The sequence below is a fragment of the Periophthalmus magnuspinnatus genome, chromosome 9 (genome assembly GCF_009829125.3).
Source record: "Periophthalmus magnuspinnatus isolate fPerMag1 chromosome 9, fPerMag1.2.pri, whole genome shotgun sequence".
Taxonomy (NCBI): domain Eukaryota; kingdom Metazoa; phylum Chordata; class Actinopteri; order Gobiiformes; family Gobiidae; genus Periophthalmus; species Periophthalmus magnuspinnatus.
In genome coordinates, this window is record NC_047134.1 from 9,635,883 (window position 1) to 9,647,139 (window position 11,257).

The 11,257-nt window shown below is 41.8% G+C and overlaps 1 protein-coding gene across 1 annotated transcript; it reads right to left on the bottom strand.

The window, feature by feature from the left end:
- Positions 1-378: 378 nt before the first annotated feature.
- On the bottom strand, positions 379-10,491 carry si:dkey-164f24.2 (uncharacterized protein LOC566607 homolog). Its single transcript, XM_055224127.1, has 12 exons — positions 10,361-10,491; positions 8,058-8,585; positions 4,550-4,594; positions 3,830-3,871; positions 2,993-3,673; positions 2,471-2,503; positions 2,327-2,392; positions 2,124-2,231; positions 1,575-1,667; positions 1,448-1,501; positions 1,278-1,365; positions 379-1,196 (listed from the first exon to the last, which is right to left on the bottom strand). Exons 1-11 carry the CDS (start codon positions 10,403-10,405, stop codon positions 1,303-1,305), a joined length of 1,758 nt encoding a protein of 585 aa, XP_055080102.1. The 5' UTR covers positions 10,406-10,491; the 3' UTR covers positions 379-1,196; positions 1,278-1,302.
- Between the last annotated feature and the right edge of the window lie 766 nt (positions 10,492-11,257).

Here is an 11,257-nt window from a genome sequence, read left to right on the forward strand (position 1 = left end):
CTGTTGGTAGACTGTGTCCTTATTATTATTACATTTGTATAGTCTATAGGCATTTGTCTTATTCATTTGATTACGTTTAACATCGAGTTGAAATTCCAACACGAGGGGCCAGGGAATTCAAGCCTCATCTTATCATTTTGAATATTGTATTAAGGATGAGATTTGAAAAAGACTCATTGGCAGTGTGTTTACTTTACCAAATTACATTGTACTAATATGAATGTAAATTTCAATGCAAAAAACAATGAATTCATTAAATATTTGATCTGATTCTACACGTTTTTATTATATTTTTAACGGGATTGTGTCAAAAATCAATTTATGAAACACTTTACACAGACGAAACGCTATAAGAGGGTAAAAATAGTAAAAGAAAAACAACTTTTGATCACTTTTATTGCAGAATCTGAACTGTATACATCTGATTGTATACATGTAAACAATGTGTATCTTAAGGAAACATTTTGTACTCAATACCACAAAAATTTAAGGTTTATTCCAAAGGCTATAAACTTTAAAGAATATGTCAACCTCGGTGATTCTTAAAAAAAAAAAAAAAGAAAGACGTTTAAAGCTCAGCAATTAACAAAAAAACACAGAACCATTTCGCCTCCTTGGTCCATACAAATCGAATAAGAAAAATCGAGTTCATGCTTAAAAAAACATTACTCTCCAGCAGCGGTGGCTAGTAATCCTAAACTTGTAGAAATCTAGCTTTACACAAATGGTTCTTATTCTAAAGAACTTGAGGAAGAACTGAAAAATGAGAGAAAATGGTGTTGAAATGAACGTCAGAAAGCATCTTCCTTCATTAATGAATCCTTAAGGAAAACTTGAATGGTGAATGATAATACTTTGAGATAGATTCCATGTGTTTTTCAAAAGATAGTTTCTTTTTTCAATAGTTGATAACCAGGAAACGTGTATTTGTAAGGTGTTAACGAAATAATAAACCCCCTATTTCTTTATGAATGTGTTGTGCAGGTTTTTCGTGAACATTCCGGGGAGTTTCAGACGTGATTCTTCTCACAGGTTGACATCTGCTCTGGAATCCGACAGGAACCAGGGTGAGAAAGGCACTTCAAAGTGTGGAGGGACATGCAATATCCTGACCATCCCAACAAAATCAAAATACAAAATTCAGTAGGTCGATCCGTGCCAAACCTCTAAAGTCCTCCAAAATTACTGAGGGGAATCTGAAAGAAAGGATTTAGTTTCAAAAAATAAAAATGCAACAGCTCAACTTCAGGTAAGAGGTGAATGTTTTTTGAACTTACAAAAACAAAATGTGTCCAAATGGATCTAAATTTCAAGACTTGAAACCTCTGGAGTCTGTTTTATCCACTCTGTTTCCACGAACATGTTCTGGACACAAAGCTCAAGTCAACCGCAGTGTTTTAAGTGTTTTTTTTGCACAATAAAAACAAAAAATTATTTTAAAACTTACAACTGAAGTATTGGTGTCGATCGGACATGTCTCTAGACTGTCTGCAGCGTCGTCCTGAAGCAGAAAAGCCCAGTTTAGAGTTTAGACAATAACACACAGTGAAGAAACAGTTTAAATCATAACTTACAGTGAGCACTTCCTCTGTGGATGTGTCCAGCTCTGGCTCAGGGACTGTTTTTGCAGGACCAAGACCAAAGATCTCACACACGGCCACTGTCGGCTACAAACAGACAAGTGTTTTACACTACAGACTACAGTTGTCCCTCGCTATATCGCGGTTCACATTTCGCGGTCTCGCTGTTTCGCGGATTGTTTTAGTCCAATTTTGCATGTTTTTTTCCAGTACAGAATGTGTTCAGACAAGTTTACATAAATGTTGGATCGCAGTGTGACTCTGAAGTGCTGTGTGTTTGCAACTTGTTTTCTCCCCGACAAAACCCACAATGTCGATGAAACGTTCTGCCTACGAAGGTTTTTTGAACTTCGAGAGTGTTTAAACAAGAGAGAAATGTAAGAAAATGTTAATGCCTGTGTGAGAAAAGTGTATAAAGTGAGGGGGTTTACAGCAAAAAACATATAGAATAATTGTAAAAAATAAAGCTGACGACTTCCCTGTGCACCGTTATAACAGCAAAATTGCAGCAAAAACGTGTTATGTGATTGGTTTCATTCAAACCTTCTCAAAAACGGGGACCAGTTCAATGGTTGTGGGTTCGATAACCTCAGCAGAAGTGTCTGTGACAACAAAATCGTCCACCATCACGTCAGCTGTGTCCACTGGAGCCTGAGCGCAGAGATAAAGCCCCATGAGACACACAACGTCCAAATTCTGTGCACTATTTAAACAGTCACAGGACAAAATGTATTGATTATTTTTACCTCTTCTATCTGAGTAACAGGCTCTGGAGCGGCGGTAAGTGGAGGCAGAGGAAGAGCATCAGGTTCCTAGTAAAAACGTTGCAAGATTAATCGATATATTAATGTACAGTCCACCACGAAGGAAGTCTTTTCTATAAAACTCACCATGGAGAGTCCCCCATTTGGAATAGGTGCATCCTGGACAGCAAAAAACACAGAATATTGTTTAATTTGATCATTATTACCACTATTTATTGCTATATTTCTTGCAGATTAAGTGTTAGATCACAGAGAACAGATGAAGATGAAGAAGTGTGAGGTTCTTCTTACGACAGACGCAAATGGCCAAGATTTGATTTGTAAAAACAGTGTTAAATTGAAGTTTTAATCTGTCTGTCAATAGCTTGTGTGTTTTATTATTGTTCTTTAGGTATTTTAAGACACTGTGAGGAAAAAGTGGTCTTCCCCAACACGCTATAATCGCATCATATCTTTGCCGCAGCTTCCAACTTCTTACTTTTTATGTTATGTTTTGCAATTCTGTAACAATACGGTTTCAATACTTATAATTTACAACAAATCTGAGCCACTTTAGAGAACACACAAACACGACAAAGGTGAAAGAAAGTGTGGGGAAAAAAGATGAAAAAAGAAAAATGAAGATTAGTTTTGGTGTTTTGGTGGCACCTGTGTGATCTGGTTAGTCTCGGCGGGGGTTTCTTCAGGCAACACCTCCATCTCACACTCGTCTTCGTCTTCTTCGGATGAATAACTCTCGTCTTCTTCCTCTTCGTCAGACACAGGTCCACTCTCCACACACTCCGCTTGTGTGATGACCTCAACCTCAGCCACCTCCACTGCGGGTTCCGGTTTGGCTAATTCGGGCTCGGCAGATACGGGTTCGTCTGACACGGGTTCGTCTGACACGGGTTCGTCTACTGGCGCCTCCACTGGCTCCTCTTTGTCTTCTTCTTCCTCACTTTCTTCAGATTCAGACAACATTTCTTCAGCTTCTGCTTCAACCTCTGGCTCAGTCACGTTGATAACTTCTTCCAATTCGGTTGTTTTGGGTTCAACTATATCAGGCTCAACAGATTTGTTCTCATCCACCACAACCTCGACGGAGCAGCTGTCCACAGACTGGTCAACTTCGTCACTCTGAGCGGCGTCTTCTTCAATTTCAGCTTCGACTTTAGCATCTACGGTGACCACTTCTGTCGCTTCTGTTTCCTCGACGGGTTCCAGGGATTCTGTGGCTTGTTCTGCGATTGGTTCTTCCGTGGCGGCGTCGGTGACAGTGATTTCTTCTTCAGTGAAAGTCGTGACCTGGGCCTCCACTGGGGGCTCTGGTTCACACACATCATGCGTCTGTGTATGCAAAAGCAACATGAACAACAAGTAAAACGTGCAGCATGCAGCTCGGCTAATTTACAACTAGAATGTAAGTCGTACACAAATGGACAATGGGAATGAATGAGCGCAGGGCATTAATTCCACCTGTTTTGATTGTTTTTTCAATGTTACCTGTTCGATTTCTGTGACAACTGGAGTTTCTTCGTCAACAACCTTAAAAAAAACAACATAAATTTATCTTTTTTGCAGTCTTTTCCCTCAAAACACCTCTGAGTACGCACATTGTGTACTGACTCACTGCTTTAAGCTCTAGCAACTCGTAAATTCTTCTGTGCAGGTGACATGTTTATTACTACACAAAAAACAAATGTCTTTCCAACAGTAAGTGTGTGTGCTCTTTGAACGGTAAGTAGCCAGGAAAGTTTGGAGCAATTGAGTAATGTGTGAGTTTAGGGTTAAATAAACAGGCTATGCACCGGTACTACCAGCCTTAAATAGACAATTTCGAAATGCATTTAGTTTTGTCTTAATGTTTTACTTTACACTAAACTGTTTTATTGTGTGATTATTAACATTTAACATTCTTTGCACGTTTTCTAAGTGCCAGATTGCATTCTCGGTTCACTGTCTCACTTATTTCACAAGCTTAAACATAAATAACTTGGCTTTTCATAACATTTGTCTAAAGGATTATTAGAAACCATGACCTATTAAACATATTCCTTGGCATTTCAAACTTATGCAAGCTGTCAGTTTGTATCCTGAAGACATTTAAACTACTGAATTATGTGAGAGTTGAAGAGTTCTGACTCCTGCGCACTCTCCCTCTGGCTCTGTTGAGAAAGTTCCTGCGCTATCTGTGAAACGCTGACACGTAGTTTTGTGTTTTACCTGTATCTCAGCAGGAGCGGCCGCCGGTACTTCTGCTGTTATGACCTGTCGAAGAAAGAACACAGGAAACACTCATGAATGCAGGTGTCACAGAGTATAAGTCTAAATGCTCAGTAGTCCACGTGAAGGTCAAACCGAGGGTGTGGTGAAGTCTAAATCTGTGTGTCTGGTGAAGTATTCTGCACCGGAAAAGTGATATTATGCATTCATAGGTCACTGGTGAATGTATTCTGGGTATTGTGCAATGAAAAAGCATCAGGAATATTGAACATGTGTGTGTAGCGCTGCCTGGGGGAAGAGGGAGGCATAATTTCCATCCAAGAATGTGTCCAATTACAATATAGGACAGCGGCACACCCACGTATCACGGTTAGCTTTTAAGTTAACCTCGTGTTGTGTTATCTAAACTCAAATACCGCTGTTTATTTAGAGTATTTAAAGTGTTTCTACCCATGTAGGTCTTCGCAGCCTTGTGTTTATTGGTACCACAGGCTGGCGACAGAATGTGACAAACCCCTTACAGCTAGAACGGCACCGAGCTTTACATAAATATTGTAATACTTGATGGTGTTTGAGTAAATAATGCATCCTGCCTTGTAGCTGCCCGTCTTAAATGTAGGACAAACTCTACATTTGCATTCTTACTAAAACGTTAGAAGCCAACAAGTTAAAGCAGAGCAACCCCCCCCCTCCCAAATCTAGCACAACCAGAAATAGAAACCAGGGCTATTCAATCCAGGGGGATTTAGAGAGCATTTCAACAAAAGCATGTGTCATACGTGTCAATGGACAAGAGTGAATATACTTGTCAGTTACAGTATAGACTTGCATAGAGAGTGTAGGGGAGGGTTGTATAGGTTTTACCCCTATGCACACACCCCCTCAGCCTGTCCCAGCAGCAGAACACAGTGTTCCATATAGGACCACACAGCACCACGTGGAGGCGAAACTACACAAATACTGATGTTTTTAACAAAAAACGTAAAGGGATTTATCAGCTAGTGTTGGATCTTAAAGAGATGATTGTGAAATTATGGTGCAATGATATAAAAGAACACCGCATTTCAACACCTGTTCTCATTTCTGCTGTAATAGTAATACTTGACACGTGATGGGTTTCCATACTGTGCATACTACAGTGAAAACCATCAGTCTTCCAGTCTTATAAGAGCGGGCATGCATATTTCAGGAAGGCGCAGCTGCTGAAAAAACTTTGTCTTGCAACGTTTTAAAGTTTGTTCTTTCGGCAATAGGAAAAGTCAACACAAATGTTACCCTTACTGTGCGTGATTAAGTTTTACAGTCGGTTAAAATTGGTAAAAGGGACAAAGGACCAAGCCTGAGACAGTAACAAAATAACTGGAGAGGATTTGGTGGTAAAAGAGTGATGTAGGATGTGAAAAAAGCATGTGAATTATTATGATTGTGTGAAAAAAACGACACAAAACGCATGATGACGACACAATCTCAGGTCTTTAAGTAACACTAACCCTAAACACTACTTCACCTGTGCAAGGACACCACCCCGGACTAAATTTAACCCCAGAAAACTACCCCTGAGCGACTATTCCTCCTCCTTTCTTCTCTGTTATGAAAGAGCACAACGTGGTCCAAGCGGTGCACGTGCAGACGATGGATGGTGAGGGGTTGACAGAGAAGGAGGGAGAGAAGTGGAGGGACCCGGAGCTGGCTGGTACATAATGTACAGTGAGAGCCACACCCCCCTTTCCTGTTCCTTCTGGCCCAAGCTGCTATCCCATGTCAGAATGGATATGGCGGCCTTGTACTCACCTGTGTCTCTGTGGCAACGTGCAGCAGAGGAGCGACGGCTGCCGCTTCTCTGGGACGGAGCCAACTCAACACTATCCCCATTGCCAATCAGCTTAATTTAACTTTTTATAATTGTACCAGTAGCTTCAGCAGCAGTAAAAAGGGATTAATATAAAAAATATCTAGTAACTACACTTTATACAATGATAAACTGATTACTTTTAAGTCTAATTTGTCCAAAGTTGAGTCGATAAACGCACTTCTATACCCCAATGCGAGAAAGTTTGCACAAACTGAGGAAAAAGACTGGAACATATAGGAACATTAAACCAACAGGAGAGGAGTTGTGGAGGGAGGAAGAGGAGGAGGAGGAGGAGGAGGAGGAGGAGGAGGGATACTACAAAGCAGAGCAGCCCATTTCATATAAGAACAGGTTTATTGGCCAGGAGCGGCTCAGTGGGTCGGGCGCAACACTTACGGATCAAAAAGTTCACTAAGCAAAAGCGACAGGACAGTACAGCCTTGAGTGGAGTCCTGGCTCTGGTCCAACACTGATAAGACTTCCTTTAAAATATGTCAGGGATCTGAAAATACACATGGACGTGCCGTACAGTGCGGTCATGGCTCGGCTCTTGGGTACAAAGAGCGTCACTTTCGGCGTGTACCATGTGGTCGGACGAGCCTTGCACAAACTAAACGGCATGTGTGTTTATGCAGCTTGGGAAAGTGTTTGTGTGAGATAGAACATACTGTACTCTAATCTATGCATGAAGACTTTGCATGCAGATCTGTGGGATAGTCGCATCTGGTTTTAAGGGAATAAATAGTGCAGTTATCGAAAAATCAAGTAGCAGAAGCAGATAGCCACTAATATAATAATAGAAGAGGAAGACACAATAAGATTTTACAAGCTGAATCAATACACAATAAAGACATCACTGCATTGTATTGTTTTTTGTGCGTTGTTTAGCTTTTTTACGGTTCAGTCTGTGCATAAAAAGTACAGTCTCTACTCCACGTGTTGGTAAATCTGTGAGCAGAGCATTGGCTGGTCCACAGTGAGGTAGCGTATCCCACTCTCCACCTCTTTCCTAAATAGAACACACTGTTCCTTGTGCCTCCCACTCCCCCTGAACCCACCTCACCGCCTCCGAGAAGCCAGCAGACGCACACTTTCACTCAGACTGATGTGATTGTTCAGCGCAGGCACAATGACAGCGTTTTTGATTGTTAAAAGTAAATTGTTATGCAGGAATGTGGATAGAATTGGTGCAAATGTTCATCTTATTATTAGGTTTTGTATTTTTTTATTTATTCTTCTAGTATTTGCGTACAAACTGCTCAGTGCATTACGGAAAACACGTATCGGTCTTACCTTTTAACCAAAAAACATTAAAAGTGCACTGTAGATAATGAATAGAGCCAATTAACCGTGTTGCAGTTTCAAAATCCACCACTAGATGCCACTAATTTTCCCAAAACAAACCCTTTTGGTCCAATGTTTATAATGCATAGCAACAACAAAGAAAAGAGAAGCATGTGTTGAATTGTGTTGGTCTGAAGCTACAATAAGCAAGAAGGAATGCATCTGACATAAAAAAGAGGAATCAGTCATTGCATTTTTGAAGGAATACTGTGTCGAGCTGGGAAACCGAATGTATTGACAGATAAGCATCATGGTTACGTGCGTGCACATAAAAACCTGTCCATCTACTCCTGCTCCAAATGTGCTCCTTACCTCGATTTCTGTTTCTGGAATAATTGGTTCTTTCTCTTCAACTGTCTCCTCCTCTGGAACAACAGCAACTTCAGCCATCGCCGTTTCCTCCGGTAGCGCTTCTACGATAGGTTCCTTTAGGACTTCAGGTTCCTCTTTGACGATTGGTGCAGGGATTTCCACTTCTACTGGGGTCTGCTGCAGGACCACGACCTCCGGCTCAGGTTCAGGTTCAGCCGGTGCCTCAATTTCGACTGGGGCCGGCTCTGGTTCCACTGGTACCTCGACTTTGACTTGGGCAGGTTCTTCTTTTGATAAAACTTTAGGGGCCTCGACAATAGGAACTGCAACGGGAACTGCTTCCGGTGCGACTTTTGTGACCACTTCTGTGACTTTTGTGACCACTTCAGGGGCTTTTTGTGGAACCGGCTTGGCTTTTTTAGCAGTTTTTTTGGAAACTGTTCCCGGGGCGCCTACAGCTAAGGCAGGGCTCGCTTTGACTGGCGGAGAGGCTGCGTACTGCTCCTCCAGAAGTCTCCTCTGGGCTTGCTACATGAGAAAAAACATAATAAAGCATAGTAAAGATGAGCTGAACAACTTAAATCTGCAGTTTATTTAACATTCAACTATATATGATGCAGTGTGGGAATGAATCTAGCTAGTAACAATAGTTTTATGTATTTATTTATGATTTATTTTAATCTTTTTTTCATTTTCTGATCCAGCTAAATGCCCAATTAGTGCACCAGATAACATTTTCTCCTTATTATCTTGAGCAATCACGATGTTGGCTCCATTCCAGCAGTTTTCGCTCTTGTTGAAAGCTTTTCAAGTATCTACATTGCCCATAATTTATGAATTTACAGTCATCTACATGCGTATCTGATGAGATAACTTAGACTTAGAACAGCTTTATCGATCCAGGACTGAAAACGCTCGGAGTTTCTCACAAAGTACCTCACAAATTAAGAATAGTTCAGGACAAAAAGCAAAAAGAATGGTAATGTTATTCGTAGATTTGCGCATGTGGAAATACCGCGGATGCCAGCCCAGTCAGGTTCAACATGTTTTTCAACTGGGGACAAAACCCCGGAGAGCTTAGATGAGCTTTTAGGAACGGGGCACCACGATGCTGAGGGGGCTTCAGCGCTGGGACCGGACCAAAAGCCCAGCCAAAAGCTAGTTTAGATAAAGGATTCTAATTAGTTGGATCAGAGTTGTCCTGACAGGTCTGGCCAAGCGGGAACAGAATTGTAGTAGTCAGCAGCACCCATGGGAGATGCAGTGGGTCAAACATGGGCCTAAAAGCGTTATTACCAGCTTATAATTACTGTATTTTCATCTTGTTGAGTGATTTTATCCACGGTACTGAAAGCAGACTATTGATTTTAAGTGTGTGCATTAAAACTGTTAGCAAAAGGATCATTGTCTTGCGTTTCTTGCATTGACAGCGTGACGATAACAAGTGTAAGTGACGATCCAAGTGGACTACAGGAGCCATTTTTAACTGGCATTCTGCAGAGCATTCCTCACAGTGGACTCATTGCCATATACAGCTGTCTGGTGATGAGAGGCAGAGCTGCTACTCCAGGCAGAGGGAGGGATCTCAAAGCAAAGTCAACTCTGTGAACTTCTCAAGCAGCACAATGAATTATTAAAGTGCATCCACATATTAGATGCAGCCTATTGATTGCAGGGAAAGTGCTTGATGATGATGTAAGTTGGTGAAAATGGAGACTCAGTGTTGTACTTGCCATTATACCAACCCTGCCTCTCTCTGCCTTTGGCCACACCCACCTCACTCTGGCACTCAATGTTCAGAAGTCAGGTTTTTTCAAGAGTCTATGAGCTGCTGAGGATTAACCACGTGTCAATTTGCACATCATTGTTAATTTGTGGCTCGTTTTAGATATTTTGCACATTAGTTCAACAATGACGCGCGCGTGGAGTGCGCACTTTCCCAAAATGAGTCTCCATGAAAACAAACATCAAGACAAACATTTATGCATTTTCATTTACAGTCAGGATGCACAGAGAAGAAAGAACAGATATGAAACAGATATGAAAGAAACTGGCACATTTTTTAAACCAAAACATTTCCTTTGTTTTGTTTGTTCCTTTTCCCTCTATATTCAGGACACTTTATTTACAGCAGTTCACGCGTCTCTTTAGAGCACAGGAGGCTACACTGACTGGACCGTTTAAGGTTTAAATTATGCTCTTTCATAGATTCTTTCTAGCAAAAACAGTGCATAAAATCTAGTGTACAGATTGTAACAGGAGCCTGATGCATTTTGAGCCTGAAGATGCTGAGAGACACTTACCACCCTGCGCATGCGGCGCTTGTTCTTCTTTCTCTTGCTGGGCATGTTGCTTTTGGAGCTGAGATGCACAAAGTGAAGCTGAAAACAGAAAGAGGAGCGAGGAGCGTGCGCGCAGCGTGGCTCTTTATAAAGCGCACGTACCTTTTCGTCGAACCTATGGCAGCTCCAGAGTCACATGGAGAGGGCGTACGTCACCACGCCCCCTGCAAACACACTGTGCACGTGCACACAGGGCGCACACACACTGCACACACACACGTATGTTGGAGAGGGTATGGTGGGATGTGCGCGATTATGTAACATTTCACCAAAGAAAGTCTTAAAAGCTTCTCATTCAAACATAAACAAAAGACAGAGGCGGCCTGTATCAGCTCTGCTTTATATTCACTGGGACACAATAGTTTATTTATTGTACGTCCACATGAGACAACCCAGAGACACGTGGACATATGTCCTCACAGCCCCCAGACTCCAGCTCTGAGCAGCTTTTGTCCCAACACTCACAGTTATAATGTCCCAAAACAATAATCAAACTTTATTCTTCTACATCAGACTGGACTCATGGACAATCTGCTCCTGGACGTGGCTCTATATAAAAAAAACAAAAACAAACTCTTGGCTCGTGATATTCTGAGCTCCACTGGATTTAGTCCAGGACACGTGTGACTTCAGATGGATTACATGCAACAGACATGTCCTCTGTGTGGACGAGACATGTCCACTGTGTGGACACCCACACATGTCCTCTGTGTGGACAAGACATGTCCTCTGTGTGAAAGAGACATGTCCTCTGCGTAGATGAGACATGTCCTCTGTGTGGACCAGACATGTCCTCAGTGTGAATGAGACATGTCCTCTGTGTGGACGAGACATGTCCTCTGTGTGGACACCCAGACA

What these genes read in the sequence shown, in the direction of transcription:
- si:dkey-164f24.2 (XM_055224127.1), bottom strand. Translation starts at nt 10,405, where the DNA reads ATGCCCAGCAAGAGAAAGAAGAACAAGCGCCGCATGCGCAGGGTG. An exon ending in AGCGCCGCATGCGCAGGGTG is followed by an intron (nt 8,586 to 10,360) that starts GTAAGTGTCTCT and finishes TTTCTCATGTAG; the next exon opens with CAAGCCCAGAGGAGACTTCT. An exon ending in TCGACACCAATACTTCAGTT is followed by an intron (nt 1,366 to 1,447) that starts GTAAGTTTTAAA and finishes CTTTGTGTCCAG; the next exon opens with AACATGTTCGTGGAAACAGA.